This window comes from Acipenser ruthenus, chromosome 28 (assembly GCF_902713425.1).
Source record: "Acipenser ruthenus chromosome 28, fAciRut3.2 maternal haplotype, whole genome shotgun sequence".
Taxonomy (NCBI): Eukaryota; Metazoa; Chordata; class Actinopteri; order Acipenseriformes; family Acipenseridae; genus Acipenser; species Acipenser ruthenus.
This window is the reverse complement of record NC_081216.1, coordinates 9,116,482-9,135,289: the sequence shown is the minus strand read 5'-3', so window position 1 is coordinate 9,135,289 and position 18,808 is coordinate 9,116,482. Positions and strand designations below refer to the sequence as shown.

Genomic DNA, 18,808 nt, shown 5'->3' with positions numbered 1-18,808 from the left:
CACTTTGCAGTACTTTCAAATTTGTGGGGCGTTCTAAGGTTAGAATGGCTTGTCTGCGCTCATTTGGAATGTTTTTACAACCCTACGATATTTAATGTCCTAAATACATTGCTGCTTCTAACTCCCTAAGTACTGTGCAAAGTACATCCTTGTGCTCTGCTTCTGTTTCGCTAGTAAATCATCAACATATTGTAAAATGACACTACCTTCAGGAATGGTAATTCCTTCAATGACCTTTACCATAGCCTTGTGGAATATGGCGGGGCTGTTGTGAAACCCTTGTGGGACGTGAGCCCAGGTGTGTTGTTTATTCCCTACAGTAAAAGCAACTTCCATTGGTCCTCAGGACACACAAGAATACTCCAGAATCCATTGCTAATGTCCAGTACTGAGAATACAGTATGTTTTGGACTTAAATCATTCAATATTGTGTTTGGATTAGCTATAATTGGTGTAATTTTGGTTAATTTATCTTTAATTCTTTGATAATCAATAGTTAATCGCCATGACCCATCTGGCTTTTTAACTGGCCAAAGAGGTTTCATATACAATTCCCTGTTGTTCTAACTCTAACTATTTCTTTAACTGCCTCCACTGCTTCTGGTTGGATTGGATATTGTTTCTGTGGCGGTCCGGGTAGCCCTGTTATAGTAACCATTTCATTTTTTTATTTCTCCAGAGTCTTGTTTGTGCGATGCCCACACCCCAGGCACCGACTTACAAATTTGACCCCACCCATCATCAGGCCATTCCCAATTGCACAGCTTAATAGGGCTAACACGAGTAGACTGTTTTGCCCCTGAGGCGAGCAAGGTTACCTGCCCCCCTTCAGTGCATCTCATTTCTCCTTTTTTACAATCTATCATAGCCCCTAATTGTCCTAGCACGTCATTGCCTAGGATTGTTCCTTCACTTGTGTTGCATACATAAAATTTCGTAACTACATACATGCATCAGATGTCTAATAATGTCGGTTCAGATTTAAAAGCATGTTTTGTACTCCCACCCACACCTTCAATAATGACATATTCCCTGGTAACAGGAATCAGCAGGTTACTTATTAGCATGTTGCACAACCGGCCCCCTAATTGTGCTTGCAAATACCAACCCCCTCCTTTCCTCACAACACAACCCGTGGCTATGGGGGCCGGATTGTCCTATTTCCTAGCTTCACCCATCATCTGCATCACCTGTTCATAAGTGAACAGTGGTGGTGCTGAGGGTAAGGGCTGTGTGGTGGCTGCAGGTGGGAGAGGAGGAAAGTTTCCCTTAGAGGGCCACTGTCCCTCTTTGCCCCCTCCCGGCTGAAAGCAACTTGTTTTAGAGTGGCCGGGTTCACTGCAGTTATCACATACTGTTCTCCCAGCCTTAGTCCCTTGATCTCTACCTGACCTGCACTCACTCTGTCTGTGTCCCTGCTTGCCACACCTACGAAGCTCACAGCAGACACAGAGGCTTCCTTCTTTCCCTCCTTCCTTTTCTCATTCAGCCTGTTTTCACACAGGAGGCTGTGTGGTCCAGTGGTTAAAGAAAAGGGCTTGTAACCAGGAGGTCCCCGGTTCAAATCCCACCTCAGCCACTGACTCATTGTGTGACCCTGAGCAAGTCACTTAACCTACTTGTGCGCCGTCTTTCGGGTGAAATGTAATTGTAAGTGACTCTGCAGCTGATGCATAGTTCACACACCCTAGTCTCTGTAAGTCGCCTTGGATAAAGGCATCAGCTAAATAAACAAATATTAATAATAATGTTCCATGCCCAATTCATAATATCATCATATGTTTTCCATGGATTAACTCCAACCTCTAATGCCTTTTGCAAATGCGGTCCGAGATCGTTCAAAACTGTCTGCACGGTGAGCGATACTGCAAGAGCAAACCACACCCTGACCTTCTGACTGATAAAAATGCACTGTCTAGATGGCTGTTACTGGGTATAAGTTTGTTTATCAGAGAAAATGGTTAGTTAGAAAAAGCCCTGAGCTCTGGCCTCCTTTATAAATACTTGAGGTGTTGCTGCTTCGCTGAAAAGCTGTTAAAAGAAAAGACAGCTATAATTAATCTTTTAGAGAAAACTGCTGCTAGTGACCAGAAAGCATAGGCTTATTTTTTAATTATAGAAAATGCAGTATCCAACTTTACTTTATGATAAAAACTATTTAGCAGCAAGCAAGCAGGCAAGCAGGCTCTTCTCTTCAGATCAAGAGGGACCCCATCTTTTTCTGTTCCCCTCTTCTCCCTCCAGCAGCAAGGCTGGTCCCGGGCATCCAGTATCTTGCATCACAGGTCTGGTGATCTCTCTCTGGTTGGTACCTGTAATGTACTGCAATTCCCTCAGTCAGCTCCCTACACTGCAGGCATACCATGCCTCCCATGGCTCCGAGAGTCTACTGGCTGTTTACACTTAAGGCAGGTTGCCTTTATTATTTCCTTTCCTTTGAAGTTAAATTCTGGCTCAGTATCAACACAACACCTTCCAGGGGAGCAAACTGTACAAACTCTCTTTTTAACGGGCCTGTCTCAGCTAGCACGTGTCACAACCACAATCTGGGTGTCTTGGAGAAGCTTTTTTATTCCTGGAATTTCTCACTCTCAAACCAAATCTTGCGGAATCCCCTGCAGGGCAGTTATGGAAAGTCCTGTACTTACCCATCTCAGTCTGCTCACATAAACACACTAATCTGGACACACCATGGGCCATTTTAATGTCTCTAATATAATATGGACTTGTCTCCAAGTCCACTTTCCACTCCTCTGTGCTGTAGTCACAGTCAGTGGGTATTTGCAACAACTGATTATATAAGGAGCCTACCTGAACACCAGTATATTTGATGTATTCTCCACACCGTGCCAGGCTCAAGGGTTTTGATTAATTCTGTAACAACACACTGTCGCAATTGTTCTGCAAATGTGGGGTATAAAGGCCCCTACACACCAGACACGATTCGACAAGTGAAAATCTGCAGCGATGCGACAAAATGAACAGCACCTATACTTTCTATGAGTAGCTTTCATACCACAGGCAACACCAGGGCAACACCGGAGCCTATGAATACTTTTTTTTTTTGTGCAACTAGGGCATTGAGCAATCAGAGAACAGCTTCAACTAGGGCATTGAGCAATCAGAGAACAGCTTCAACTAGGGCATTGAGCAATCAGAGAACAGCTTCAACTAGGGCATTGAGCAATCAGAGAACAGCTTCAACTATGGCATTGAGCAATCAGAGAACAGCTTCAACTAGGGCATTGAGCAATCAGAGAACAGCTTCAACTAGGGCATTGAGCAATCAGAGAACAGCTTCAACTAGGGCATTGAGCAATCAGAGAACAGCTTCAACTAGGGCATTGAGCAATCAGAGAACAGCTTCAACTAGGGCATTGAGCAATCAGAGAACAGCTTCAACTAGGGCATTGAGCAATCAGAGAACAGCTTCAACTATGGCATTGAGCAATCAGAGAACAGCTTCAACTAGGGCATTGAGCAATCAGAGAACAGCTTCAACTAGGGCATTGAGCAATCAGAGAACAGCTTCAACTATGGCATTGAGCAATCAGAGAACAGCTTCAACTAGGGCATTGAGCAATCAGAGAACAGCTTCAACTCGGGCATTGAGCAATCAGAGAACAGCTTCAACTAGGGCATTGAGCAATCAGAGAACAGCTTCAGTGCACGGTGTCCGCCAGGGGGAAAAATAACACTTTGCCGTGGGAAAATATGCAGAGCTTTAAGATCATCACAATTATAAATATACATATTTGAAACATAATAGATGGGAGTCAATTTCGAAGAAACTGGATAAGCCCAGGGCGCAGTTCCGCTGTCATGCCAAATTTCGCACCCCTACCCCCACCTATGAAAGCGTGTTAACAAACTTTATCAATACGCGACAAAACAACCAGCACTATTGGTGTGTCTGTATGAGACCAAATTAGTTCAAATGTACAAGTAAATACATATAGCTATGGTTTAATTATATATATATATATATATATATATATATATATATATATATATATATATATATATATATATATAATATCTTTATATAGCGCCTTTCATAGTGGACCACCATCACAAAGCAGAGCACAAGAAGGTTCAGTGACTTGCTCAGGGTCACACTCTGAGTCAGTCAGTTGCAGAGGTGGGATTTGAACTGGCGACCTTCTGGTTACACGCCCTGGACTTTAACCACTGTACCACACTGCCTCCTGCAGCCGCCCAGGGTGCAAAGCCATGGGGGGGCTGAGAAATGACTGAAATGCATTGCCGAGTAGTAATTGTGTGCTGCGGTTCTCAATGTTTTCACTTGTCAGCTGTCAGCGGTCCCTTAGCATAGCCTGAAGATCGCATGCGCCTCTGCGCTAGACAAGGGAATGCGTAACTTCCTTAGCAACGGTCTTAACGACCACAAACGTTCTACACAAACCAACACCACAGCGTCGCCAGTTCGTTATTGTTCTGGCGTGTCTGTGTCGTTCGCTTCCACTGCAGTGTACACTGCTTATTTATATATTCGCTTCTGCAGCCTTCAGGACCAGCACTGCTAGAAACGTAATGAATGTAACAAGGCACGTTTCATAGCACCTACGTAATAAAGGTAAACCAAAACATTACGATAGGATAGACAACAAGTAAAAAAATTAATTTATAACAAAATGCAAATAGATAAACAGCCCTTAAAATTCTGAGCTGCAAGATGTTGAAATGTGCTGCCAGTATTTCTTTATTGGAATTAAATTCAGAACATGACCCGCACCCCGCTTGCTATTTTTAAAAGCGCCATTACAAAGCAAGTTTATTTGATAATTACGTAGCTTACGTTAAAAAGATATGTATAATGCGTTAAATAGGTATGTATAAGGAAACACAAAGTCTAGTTCTTATTTTTAATGACCTTATTTTTTTAATATAGCATACAAACCTGCATGGCTCTTGCTAAATTCTAAATTGTTTTGGATCTTTAGGGAAACTGAGAATTTTCTTTTTGCTAACTATATAGCTGGAAATGAGAGTTTATGTCTTTCTGAATATGAAAAAGTTCAAGCCATTAATTAAGTCATTGCATCCGCGTTTGTATTGCGATTATTTTCAATCCATGCTTTTTGATTATGCGATGATTATGAGAAAACGCCACACATGAACTTAATTAAAAGTTATATACGATAATATTACAGCGATATTAAAAGATTTTGTACGGGTTAATGTGGCTGCTAAAATCCAGTAGTTTTTATTGTTTGTATTGTTTACAGCGACACGGGCAGGCAAATCGTGGTAACTTTAACAAATACAGAGTGGCTGTTTGCTATGAAGTGCGCGTTTCATGGAATTTACCCTGACAGATGACGCAATAGGAGGAAAAGGCTGAAAGTGAAAGTCATGATGTCATGATCTGGGTTTTTGTTTCGTATTATTTAAATACACAGAGCGTTCCATACCGGCTCGCAGTGTGTGCAAGGAGTTTGAAGTGTCACAGCTAAACCAGGTTAGTAACTGATCATTTATTATGCACTAGTCCTGCTTAGTAGTAAGATCTTAAATAACAAAATAATAAACTAAACGTTGGTGCTGGCAGGATTTTGTGTAATGTGTTGCTTAATAGTTTCTGAGGAACACAGAATCATTTTACACCTCGCAAGTGGAAAAGAGACATGTTATCAGCGGTCTTGACTGCAACTGCAAGGGAGTTTGTATTCTTTATATACAAAATAGAGAGGGAGAGCTTGGTGCGTGAAGGCTGTGCTTGCTGGATATGTGCTATATTTCAGTGTTATAAACTCTGCTAAATAAACATATTTGTATTATTGCAGTCACTTTTATTCAGCAAATGATTAATCACCCAAAGGTCAAACGTGTTTTATTTATTTATTTATTTTTTTGCAACTCCTTTCTTGTCTATTTAAATATAAGTGTGTGAGGGCAATGTGGACTTTTAAATAATAGCAGGAATTTTCTCATAACTGTCACACTATGATATCACAAGACGCTCCCTCGGACTGCTCAACCAGCAGCATTAATTACTCCGTTCAGTGAACTCTCTCGCCATTTAAAAACAACATTCAAGCAAACAGGTTTAAATATAGCTGACGACCTGAATCTATAGGTAGCTACCTCATCCAATATGTGCTGGACTTCTGGTGATGGTTGAAAAATGTTTCTGGTAGTAAAATGATCACTTTTACATTGTTTCTGCCTGAAATGTATGTTACTAGTGTTAAAAATGACACCGTTTTTTGTTAAGAGTGTGTTGCCACGCCCGTTTAAATAAGGTGACCAGATTTGTAAGTCCTTAAACTGGGACAGTATGGAATGACTACGAGCTTCCAAGCTACAGGGCAGCTCTGGGGTTTCTGCATAAGAAACTGCATCTTCTCCTTTTGATTTTCACTTTCCATCTCGCTCTGTCTCTATCTCTATGCTATCCTCCAGTGTCCAGTCTGCAAACCAGGCCCTTCATGCATGAAAACATTACAGATCTCAATATTTATTAAATGGTTACTTCATATCATTTATTTTTTTCAAAATGTTTAATTTCTTACATTTAATATGACATGGTATTTGTTCTGTATTTTTTTTTCTACTGCCGTTTCTGCTTGGATCTTTAGTGTGCTATGATTAATAGATACAAGGGTTTTTTTCAGCTACTTTCTACTATTGAACTATGACTATTAAAGGTATTGAAATGTGTTAAATATCTTTTGACTGTGTGCAATAAATGAAGCCCACTAATCAGATTTTCAGAGTTTTGTTTAGAAGGTGTCCTAATTGCACAAACAGGAATTTCCTTTTGAAGTAATTATTAAGTCTGGTAAATAGTAATCCACATAGGCAAACCCTTTGAGTTTCTGTGAATAGCTGTATTTCCAAACTCCCCCTTTAACATGCTGTAAGCAGACAGGCATCTCTTAAAAGAGAAAGGAACCTTTAAACACGTGTTCATTGCATGATGAAATGTCCTGCCTTTTCCATTTTGCAGTACCAATCAATAATGAGAAAGTCTTCTGACAATCTAAAGTAGATAACTACGTATTTTATGAAGGCTAATTTCTTTGCTGCTCTTGGCTGAGTCAACAGTACAGGACAGATATGGATCAAGCTGTAATAATACTCAATCGTATTCCTTTTCTGATCAAATGAAATGTTGTCACTTCTTTACTTGCGAAAGGCAATACTATTTCATCTTCCTTAATATAAGCATTAGCCTACATAAAGAAGTTTTCAGATTGTCAGGAGACGCTTTCTCATTATCACTGATTGGTGTGTGATGCCTGTCGGCTTAAAACATGTTGAAAAGGAAAATTGGAAATAAAACTATTTCAAGAAACTTAAAGGGATCGACCCCACCCCCAGCCCCCCAGTAATTATTGCTAAAAAAACAACATAAAATGTATACTTAAAAAAATAAAAAAATATTATTTAGTATTATTCACTAACATACATTTCTTAAAGGGTACCTGTGGTGAACTGAAGTGAATATAGACTTATTTCAATAGAAAATATGTTTCCAAATACTTGTCATATTTTACATCCCCTCCTATTGTTGTAATGCTAATGGCCTATTTTAATGCAGAAAGTGTTCAAGCCACGACAAGCTTCAGTGCACTGCGTTGTAACCATCGCACGGTGATGTGACACGACAGCGTTGATTTCCACAATTGTCGCCTATAGCTACACATGAAGCAAAGTCATTTGCACGCAGATATACACATATCGTGGATGAAGAGAATAATTTCAACTCAATACAATGGTACCTGTATGAGCTGTCATTGTTAGACTGCAGTAGTCTAACCTCTTCACACAGCGAGAGTGATGATTCAGACGAGGATAGCCACCAGTTCGTTTAGCAGCAGTCAGTGGATAAACCCACCCACAATTCTCTGTGATTGGTTGCAAATATGAACGTTGACTGTTCAGTAATTCTCCAGATTTGCACGGCGCTGTACGGCCGCTTTTTAATGCTACTGGTCGTTCAAACTTTGCTTTAGTCACATCAAGTGTCATTGTACTGTAATAGTTAGATATGGAAGCAACACAGCAGCCTGCATGAAAATACTATATTCTGTTACTGGCACGACGATGCTCTGGGGGAAAAAAATAGACGAAATAAGCGTCCCAAAAAGGGTTCTGGGGACACTGGGACCAGTGTTCCAAAAATAGGCCAGTCCCGTCCAAAATGGGACATCTGGTCACCTTATGTATGGGCAGCAGTGTGGAGTAGTGGTTAGGGCTCTGGACTCTTGACCGGAGGGTTGTGGGTTCAATCCCAGGTGGGGGACACTGCTGCTGTACCCTTGAGCAAGGTACTTTACCTAGATTGCTCCAGTAAAAACCCAACTGTAAAAATGGGTAATTGTATGTAAACATAATGTGATATCTTGTAACACTTGTAAGTCTCCCTGGATAAGGGTGTTGGCTAAGAAATAAATAATAATAATAAGAATGTATAAAAAGTAACTAACCCTGGCCTGGACCGTGTGTTATTTCAGAGGTATGCAGTCCCTCTTCCTGAGACTCGAGTACCTCATTGTCCTGGCTGTTCTACACATCTGCCCCCTACATGCAGGTGACTGGAGAGTATTGAATATTGTTGCAAAAGAGACATTTCCTCTTAAGCATTATGTTTTTGATTCAACCAGAAACAGAAATTTATTTTAAAACTCTGGTACAGTACTACACTTAGGTAGAGAAATGCTTTCGGATAGTGCCGCACCTGCTTGGTCAATTCACCTACATTGTGAAATCATCCCATTCCCCACCCTTTTAATGGCTTCTTTCCTGTTAAAAACCAACTAGCTGCTGCTTTCCCTTTTGACTGACAGGCTTTCAGCCAGTAACATTTGACCTAAAACACAGCTGGGGTGAATGATCCAGGAAGTGCAAGTGTTACAGATGACCTGAGAATAAGGCATAGAAACAGAGAACTTTCTTTAATCTAAAGTAATACCAGGTTACTATGTTTCAAAACAGAAAATAAGTGCCTGCTTTGACAGGTGTTTCTTTCAAAACTGCACATTTGAGTCACATTAATGGAATTATGTTGTTAATTACTTTAAATCTTTAAACTACAGTTAGACAAAAAGTATAAACACATACTTTATTAATAAACCAAATGAGCATCACTGGAAACGTTACTCATTCGAAGCCCCTTGTATCCCCAGCCGTTGGCAGCACCCCTGTGATCTCTCTTGATGAAGACACTCGTTATGGTTTCAAAGTGTCCTGTGTCTCGAGAGGGTGGTATCCCAAACCTGAATTGCAGTGGACGGATGGGAGAGGCGCAGTTTTAACAGCCGAAACCAGCGAGGAGCAGGACGGGCAGGGGCTGTACACAGTCAGGAGTTATCTGAGGACACCCGAGCCGGAGGGGGGCCAGGTTTCCTGCGTCATTAAATACGGAAAGGACCAGGGAGAGCTGCGATCGAGCACTAAAATCATTGGTCAGTAATCTGTTGTGTGTTTTCATTCTACTTCGCTTGCTAGAGCAAAGCTACAGTGCCTTGCGAAAGTATTCGGCCCCCTTGAACTTTGCGACCTTTTGCCACATTTCAGGCTTCAAACATAAAGATATGAATATGAAGATAGTAATTTTTTGTGAAGAATCAACAACAAGTGGGACACAATCATGAAGTGGAACGAAATTTATTGGATATTTCAAACTTTTTTAACAAATAAAAAACTGAAAAATTGGGCGTGCAAAATTATTCAGCCCCTTTACTTTCAGTGCAGCAAACTCTCTCCAGAAGTTCAGTGAGGATCTCTGAATGATCCAATGTTGACCTAAATGACTAATGATGATAAATAGAATCCACCTGTGTGTAATCAAGTCTCCGTATAAATGCACCTGCACTGTGATAGTCTCAGAGGTCCGTTTAAAGCGCAGAGAGCATCATGAAGAACAAGGAACACACCAGGCAGGTCCGAGATACTGTTGTGGAGAAGTTTAAAGCCGGATTTGGATACAAAAAGATTTCCCAAGCTTTAAACATCCCAAGGAGCACTGTGCAAGCGATAATATTGAAATGGAAGGAGTATAAGACCACTGCAAATCTACCAAGACCTGGCCGTCCCTCTAAACTTTCAGCTCATACAAGGAGAAGACTGATCAGAGATGCAGCCAAGAGGCCCATGATCACTCTGGATGAACTGCAGAGATCTACAGCTGAGGTGGGAGACTCTGTCCATAGGACAACAATCAGTCGTATACTGCACAAATCTGGCCTTTATGGAAGAGTGGCAAGAAGAAAGCCATTTCTTAAAGATATCCATAAATAGTGTCGTTTACAGTTTGCCACAAGCCACCTGGGAGACACACCAAACATGTGGAAGAAGGTGCTCTGGTCAGATGAAACCAAAATCGAACTTTTTGGCAACAATGCAAAACGTTATGTTTGGCGTAAAAGCAACACAGCTCATCACCCTGAACACACCATCCCCACTGTCAAACATGGTGGTGGCAGCATCATGGTTTGGGCCTGCTTTTCTTCAGCAGGGACAGGGAAGATGGTTAAAATTGATGGGAAGATGGATGGAGACAAATACAGGACCATTCTGGAAGAAAACCTGATGGAGTCTGCAAAAGACCTGAGACTGGGACGGAGATTTGTCTTCCAACAAGACAATAATCCAAAACATAAAGCAAAATCTACAATGGAATGGTTCACAAATAAACATATCCAGGTGTTAGAATGGCCAAGTCAAAGTCCAGACCTGAATCCAATCGAGAATCTGTGGAAAGAACTGAAAACTGCTGTTCACAAATGCTCTCCATCCAACCTCACTGAGCTCGAGCTGTTTTGCAAGGAGGAATGGGCAAAAATTTCAGTCTCTCGATGTGCAAAACTGATAGAGACATACCCCAAGCGACTTACAGCTGTAATCACAGCAAAAGGTGGCGCTACAAAGTATTAACTTAAGGGGGCTGAATAATTTTGCACGCCCAATTTTTCGGTTTTTTATTTGTTAAAAAAGTTTGAAATATCCAATAAATTTCGTTCCACTTCATGATTGTGTCCCACTTGTTGTTGATTCTTCACAAAAAATTACAGTTTCATATCTTTATGTTTGAAGCCTGAAATGTGGCAAAAGGTCGCAAAGTTCAAGGGGGCCGAATACTTTCGCAAGGCACTGTATGTTGTTTTAGCATGACTGTCAGCCCTCTTTTTTCACTTAGTAAAAGCAATTTACATTCCTCATATGAAATATTTAGAACAAGAAGAGGCTGTTGGGCCCACGACAGCTCCCCTCTGGCTAGGCCTTCGTACATAGTTATAACAGGTCCTGTTCTCTCTCATCCTGAAAATCTCTCTTTTTATATTGTTGCAGATAACAAAGAGGTAGAGAGCAAAACAGGATTTTACACTGTAGAAAAAAAACCTGCAGACGCTGAAAAACCCTTAAGAAATACTGACATACAACACCCTCCTCTGCAGGGTTTCCATGATGATAACCATCCCCTGCAGCAGTTCAGCACAATTCAGTTTCTTCTTCTGAAGTCAATCTTTGAATGTTGTTGCATTTTAGTTTCTGTTAGTATTTCTAGTAAAGGAAAGTGATGTATCTTTTTTTCAGCAGGACACAGTATTCCATCTCTTCCAGGCTGGCATCTGTCCTGTGCACTGCTTTCAGCTGCTTTTACTTCTGTGCTGTTGTTAATAGTGCTCAGCCTGGCAATCAGCAGGTAGAGTATTATCTTATTGTCAACTTAAATACTAAACATCACTGTTACTTCATTGTATAGATAAACCTTTTAACCCCTTGCACATTCAGGATATGGTAAACAGTGTCCATTTTTTATTTTCAAGAGAAAGCAGCTCATTCATTAAACATTTAATGATAAAGTATTGTTATTGTCATAATAATAATAATACTAATACTTATTTCTGGTTTTCATGTGCATTGTTCCTATGTTGCTGTTATCTGTTTGGTCGAACAAAACATACCCAAGTTTTGCTCATGAATATGTTGTACTTGGCAGAGTGTGCAGCATCAGTTGAAAACATCTCGAATAGAAACAAAGGCTCTTCTGAAAGCTAATGAAAAGAGTTGCCTTTTTGCCTTCGCTGGCGTCAACAGAGCAGCCTTGCCAGGACAGCAGACTATTCAGCACAGCACAGCGGCTCTTTAAAGAGCTACAATTTAAGAGCACAAATGTTCTTGTAAGAACTATAGAAAGAACACGAAAGAGGGCTGCCTGTCCATTAAACTGTTTCTCTAGAACGTGTTTGGCAGACAGACCATGGTTGATTTTTCTTTGCTATACTATTAGGCTGCTAAGCGAGATATTTTCATTAATAACATCAAAACACTTTTTCAAAACACTAAAGAGCTTGATGCTCAAAGATCATTATTCGCACATTTTTTTTCAGAAAGGAAAAACAAGCACCAAATAAAGTTACCAAACCAGAAAGAAACAACTCTGATTTTGGAGTAACTAGCTTGGAGAAGTCGAGGTTAAAATCAATACATTGACAAAGGCACTGGTTGAAACGTTTGTTGACTTAGTTTGTTAAATGTTGTAATGTATATAGATCTTGCTTTTGTTTATGAGAATCATATTGGCCCACTAAATAAAAAAATAAAAAAATAAAGTCTGTTCGTTTCACTAAATATCTTGCTAATTATTTCAAGTTATGATGGTGTTTTATGAGCTTTCGTTCAAGCAGGCAAAGTGCCCATTGTATCCTCAGCACTGGGGTTGAAGGGTAGAGGAGACGTCTTGCTTGACGTCTTTTCTAAAAGAGCAAAAGTGATCTCCACAACACAGGTTATAGACCCTTGTTCCCTTGTCCTTAGGTATTACCTGCTTTGGATTTGTCACAGATTCTAGACAACTTGCCATTGAATACACAAGATTGTGTAACTTGATTATTAAACTGCTCAATACTCGACTGCCACCTGCCTCTCTAACCCAATCCAGTAATGAATTCAGATGCGGATCAAGAACCTTTAATGAAATCAAAATGTGCAGCATGCAATTCAGGAGAATAACACTGAACTCAAAAGAGAGGCTCCACTGAATGCTGAAGCTGTGCATATCTAGTAATAGAACTCCACTGGAAGGGAACTAATTACAGTAATGAATGAGTCCAGGCTGGGTGGTTATTTGGTTAAGGCAAAAAACACAACAAGAATGGTATATTAACATAGACATCTTTTTATTTTTTACACAGACGCTGCTGCTGGCAACATAACAAAATTAGACCTGTGGGCCTGGTTTGACAGTGCAACATCCTTGCTGTGAAGATTTACACATGAAAACAAACAACCAACAACTGGCAGCGTCTCAAGCAGTGCATCACAAATAAACTGAACAAAGCTGTCCCGTTGGCATTACCAGCCAGTGGGAAACATTCTGTTATTAGGACAGGATTTATTCAGCGTCAGTTTTGTTTTTGTTTTAAAACAGTGTTTATTTCTTTTTTTGCAATTCCTTAATAAAGTTAAACTTCATTTCCACCCAGTTGCAGACCCCGATAACGACCACGCCGTCCAGCTCAACCGAGTGCCCACCTGCTGTTGGGTCTTTGCTGCGTGAACTGGCATGCAATCCGAGAGAATAATAAAGAGATGCAGTCGTGGACTGGGGAAAGTGTGATCAGTGCATTAGCAGTGAGGTATCCTGCAGAACCTGGTCTATATATCTGTGTAGGTATGCTGTATAGCAGTGTTTCCCAACCCTGTTCCTGGCGGCACACCGTGTCTGCTGGTTCTCGTTCCAACGCAGCACTCAATTGCTTAAATTAACCGTATCAACAAATGAATAGCTTGAAAATAACAGGAAAATGTCCAGTTAATCACTTTATTAGTTCAATGAAGGGTTCAAGAAAATGTGCCTATTCAGGTCTAAAATTCTAATGCGTTTAAAAAGTAAGCAGCAGGTTGTTTGAAGCGAGGTGGCTGTGCTAGATCGTACGTGTAATACTGATTTAACTTGGATACAAACGACAGGAATACTTTTTGTCTGCGCTGACTTTCAAGTGTTTTCTGAAAGCTGTTGTTTGTTTTGCGTTCTGTTCAGCAGCCTCTGTAGTAGCCTTTCATTTAATGTGTGATTCTGAAGCTAAATAGCGATCGATCGTATTTTCTCCAGTCATATTACAAGATGTGCAAAACAATTACCTCCATCTGCACGTACAGTTTCTTTGGGAAATATCTTGACACGATCATCAACTGAAATATACTTTGCTTTTTATGCTTTGTTGTGCATTTCTGGTATTTTACCGCCAATGCTGAAAAGTAGATTTTAGCAACCTAAATCAAAACAATGCAGCACTGACTTTGTCCCACCTGCTACTGCACAAGATGCTCAGATATATTGTGAGAAGTGTTGAATTTAAATCAAGGGAAGTAATGTTAAAACTTTACAATGCATTAGTAAGACCACACCTAGAATATTGTGTTCAGTTCTGGTCACCTCATTGCAAAAAGGATATTGCTGCTGTAGAAAGAGTGCAAAGAAGAGCGACCAGAATTATCCCAGGTTTAAAAGGCATTGTCATATGGAGACAGGCTAAAAGAATTGAATCTATTCTGTCTTGAACAAAGAAGACTACACGGCGATCTGATTCAAACATTCAAAATCCTAAAAGGTATAGACAATGTCGACCCAGGGGACTTTTTTGACCTGAAAAAAGAAACAAGAACCAGGGGTCACAAATGGAGATTAGATAAAGGGGCGTTCAGAACAGAAAATAGGAGGCACTTTTTTACACAGAGAATTGTGAGGGTCTGGAACCAACTCCCCAGTAATGATTGATTCTGGGATCAATAAGCTACTAACAACCAAACGAGCATGATGGGCTGAATGGCCTCCTCTCGTTTGTAAACTTTCTTATGTTCTTATGTTCTTATGTTCTAGTACAGGTCACAGAAAAGCCAGTACAGACGCACTGATAGGCTGATTAAAACATTGTTGTCATTTGAACAGTAAACAAGAACGTTAACCACTTTGGAATATTTTTTTGTAAATGCTGTTTGTCTAAGAATGTTTTTTTTGCCTAAGGACGCCATAGGAATAAAAAAAAAGCCTATCTACAGAAGGAAGATACGTAGTTTGTGTCGCTTGCATTGTGCATTAGTTCATTTAAACAAGGTTTCTTTATTTTCTCTCTGTACTTGTCCAGTATGCATTGGCCCCTAAAAGAGGTGAATTTTGTGGTGACCCCTCAATTTCACGATTTCCGCGAAATTGCGATTCAGGTAGACCCCTACTCATAATCCCGCCAGGGTTAATCTTTGAGCTCAATAAGCAGACACTTCTTGCACCCCAAGCAGCTATTGGTGCAACAATTAGATAATAAAAAAATGAACAGGGCTGCAGAGTTCAAACAGCACTTGAGATACAAACACACAGCTTCATTAAAACAACACTGTAGCAGGGTGGTAGAAAGCCCTGCTGTTTAAATGTATTATTTGTTTATTTTTAGAACGGGGTACCCCTCTGCCCCTGTGCAGTGTATTGTTTTGCATTTGTTTTAGTTGTTGCAGTAGTAGTCGTATTATTATTATTATTATTGTTATGATTTATGATTGTATTTATATGACGGTGAAAGCCATGTTATTGTCTATTTGTATTTATTTAAAAATGTGTTTATATATGACGGCGGACCGCCGCAGGTTTTTGTATTGTTTAGTAGCGTGGGTGGGTAGCCCCATCCACAGTAATTTAAAAAACTCGTGCAGATTGTGGCCGAGGGGTAATAGAATAATTGCCACCTAGTTAAACCCCTTGGCCACGGTATAAAAAGCCTGCAGCCCCCCATGTTCAGGGTCGGTGTTTGAGAGGAGGAACTAGAGGGCAAGGAGCGAGAGAGAAAACAAAACTTAAAAATTAAACGTATAGGATCAGTGAAGGCTACTGCCCAGCCTGACCTGTATTGTTTGGTATTTTGTGCTGGTGATTTAGTCCTGTTTTATTTTGCTCTGTGAGCACAGTGTTTTTGTTTAAACCTTTTATTTTTGAACTGCAGTGTCAGTGTTGTCCCTTCCTGCATCTGGCCTGACGTCACTACTCAGCCACCCTGTCACAAACACCTTGACGTGGCTTTTGATTTTATAAAAGCCAGAAGAAGAGCCACTTGTTTTTCATTAACAAAATCTTCCATACTGGACATTTCAGTCTCATAGGAGTGGCTTTCAGTCATAAAGTCAGTGGTTTTCAGTCAGGGAGGAGCAGGTACTTCAGTTTCTGAAGTATATTCCTGTCTAAAATATAGTTATTTATTAACATGGGGTTGCAATGTAAGTTTGGACTCTTAACCCGCCTGTCTCAGGCTAATAAAGAGTGTGGGAACATGTGTTCAGAAGGTACATGCAATCTGGGGAGAATCCTGTTTGCTGGGTCTCATCCCATCAAAATGTCTCAATTATTCAACAAATACACCACAATGTTGGGACTGTATATTAAAACTGTACAGTTACATGTTTTCCTTATGCCTGTACATATCAGTTTGTTAAAATGAATACACCTGTGCATGTTTTCAATAGAAGTGGGATTGTTTTACATGAATCCATATGATCTGTTTCTGATTAGATATTGTAGTATGTGTGTTTGCTTACCGATGCTGGTAACTGTTCTGGTTGAGACGATTGTAACCATTACCCTATTGGACTGACAATAAAGCTTTAACTTTTGTAATCAGTGGAGGTTAACAAGCTGAATAACAATAAAATAAAATAAAATAAAATGTCTGGACATTCCAAACTTCTAATGTTCTTTCAACAGCATTGAAATAGAATGAATTACTTTGTTTAGCGAGATTGTGTCAAATAAATTATAATAAATCTAAGGTTAAACATTTTTACAAGTGTGACAGGGTACACCCTGCCCCTGTGTTTATTGTGTATTATTATTAATATCTTTATTTTTATATAGCGCCTTTCATAGTGGACCACCATCACAAAGCGCTTTACAGAGGTAGGCTGTGAACTGTGCATTATATGCAGAGTCACTTACAATAGGACATTGATTTAACATCTCATCTGCAGGATGGAGCACAAGGAGTTTAAGAGACTTGCTCGGGGTCACACAGTGAGTCAGGCAGTGGCAAAGGTGGGATTTGAACCAGGGACCTTCTGCTTACAAGCCCAGGACTTTAACCACTGGACCACACTGCCTACATTATAATGTATTGTTTTGTGTTTGCTTTACACACAGGTTTGTTATTATTGTGTGAGCATGGATGAGGTTAAAATTCCCCATCCAGCTAAACTCGTGAGAATGCGTGGTTGGTGGCTGATGATTTATTGACAGATTGACTGTCGAACCTGTGCAGAATGTGACAGAGGGATAAATCAATCAATCAATCTTTATTTTATATAGTGCCTTTCATAGTGGACCACCATTACAAAGTGCTTTACAAGATGCAGTAACAACAAGAAAATCCACAATACTTTAAATACATAGAAATGCATAATACATGATATACAGTAACAAAAACAATGCATAATACATTAAATACAGTGGAAAGTGCATAATACATGAAATAGTAGCAGCAACACAGCAGCTAATAGCAGATATCAGGCTTAAAGAGCATGGAAAGCAAGAGAGAACGGGTGGGTCTTGAGAGTTGATTTAAAGCAAGCGACGGTGGGAGCATCACGCACCAAAGCTGGGAGAGAGTTTTTGCTTGAGGATAACAAGCAGGCCAGAGTCGGAGGACCTCAGCTTGCGGGCAGAGACATAACGGGTCAGCAGGTTGAAGAGCTACTCGGAACCTGTGTGATGAAGGGCATTGCAGGTGAGCAGGAGAGTTTTGAAAAGAATCCTGAACTTTACAGGTAGCCAGTGCAGCTGGGCAAGACAGGGGGTGATGTGATCATGTTTTTTACATCTGGTAAGGATCCTGGCAGCGGCATTCTGAACTAGCTGCAGTCGGTTTATGGTGTGTGCCGGGAGACCACCATATAGGGAGTTGCAGTAGTCGCGTGGAAAGGAAACAAATGCATGACAAAGTATCTCCGCATCTAGGAGGGAAAGGTAGGGACGGACTTTGGAGATGTTTCGAAGATGGTAGAAGGAAGATTTGACCATGGAGGAGATGTGGGCATCAAAGGAGAGGTTGCTGTCCAGAAGTACACCTTTGGAGGGGCAACCGGAGGAGCGTCAAGGTGGTCAAGTAGTAAACTGGGTTTGTGGTGGGCGAGCATAGAATAGATGGTGTCGATTTTGTTCCGAAAGAAAGAGAAAAAATCATGACAGGTAAGAGAGGAGGATGAACAGGAGCTGGATCTGTCAGTGGCTGGATGTAGGATTTGGTCAATGGTCTTAAAGAGAACATTGAGTTTACTGTGTCCCATAGTTATGATTTCAGAGAAGTACTTCACCCTGGCAGTGGCGAGCGCCCGCCTGTAGCTACAGAGATGGTCGGTCCAGATCTCTCTGTGAACCGTTAGTCCAGACGACCTCCACTTGCGCCGAAGCTTGCGGCAGGCAGACTTAAGCAATCGAAGTTCAAGGGTGTACCATTGGCAGTTTCGATCTTTCTTGACGGTTCTGGTTGTAAGCGGTGCAACCGTGTCGCTGATATGAGTAAGGGTGGCGTTGTAGAGGGTCACCACATCATCAACTGAGGATGGAAGAGTACCAGTTAGGGGGGATGAAGAGACACATTCAGATGATTCAGCAGAATCTTGGGATGGAAGGAGACAACAATATCAGTAGTGGAGGAAGGCGCAGGGAGATTAATATTAGCAGTGATTAAGAAATAGTCAGAGAGAGAGATATCTGAGACGGAGAGATTGGAGACATCAAGACCCCTGATGATGAGCAGATCCAGAGTGTGTCCTCGGGTATGAGTGGGGACGTTAACAG

At 40.7% G+C, this 18,808-nt stretch overlaps 1 protein-coding gene across 6 annotated transcripts; it reads left to right on the top strand.

The window, feature by feature from the left end:
* Positions 1 to 4,451: 4,451 nt before the first annotated feature.
* On the top strand, positions 4,452 to 16,714 carry LOC117434705 (CD276 antigen-like). Of its 6 annotated transcripts, XR_009309235.1 has the most exons (6): positions 4,452 to 4,597; positions 5,424 to 5,482; positions 8,484 to 8,560; positions 9,156 to 9,434; positions 11,566 to 11,674; positions 13,167 to 16,714. XR_009309235.1 is itself a non-coding variant. In XM_059003287.1 (4 exons), the coding sequence occupies exons 2-4, from the start codon at positions 8,488 to 8,490 to the stop codon at positions 11,547 to 11,549; spliced, it is 582 nt and encodes a 193-aa protein (XP_058859270.1). In that variant the 5' UTR covers positions 4,452 to 4,597; positions 8,484 to 8,487; the 3' UTR covers positions 11,550 to 11,558. The 6 variants fall into 6 exon arrangements, 2 of the variants coding, with proteins under 2 accessions (XP_058859270.1, XP_058859269.1); XR_009309236.1 differs by lacking the exon at positions 4,452 to 4,597 and having other exon boundaries at positions 5,304 to 5,482; positions 11,569 to 11,674; XR_009309234.1 differs by lacking the exon at positions 4,452 to 4,597 and having other exon boundaries at positions 5,319 to 5,482; positions 13,167 to 16,713.
* Positions 16,715 to 18,808: the final 2,094 nt, after the last annotated feature.

What these genes read in the sequence shown, in the direction of transcription:
- LOC117434705 (XM_059003287.1), top strand. Translation starts at nt 8,488, where the DNA reads ATGCAGTCCCTCTTCCTGAGACTCGAGTACCTCATTGTCCTGGCTGTT. An exon ending in CATCTGCCCCCTACATGCAG is followed by an intron (nt 8,561 to 9,155) that starts GTGACTGGAGAG and finishes TTGTATCCCCAG; the next exon opens with CCGTTGGCAGCACCCCTGTG. An exon ending in ATCGAGCACTAAAATCATTG is followed by an intron (nt 9,435 to 11,319) that starts GTCAGTAATCTG and finishes ATATTGTTGCAG; the next exon opens with ATAACAAAGAGGTAGAGAGC.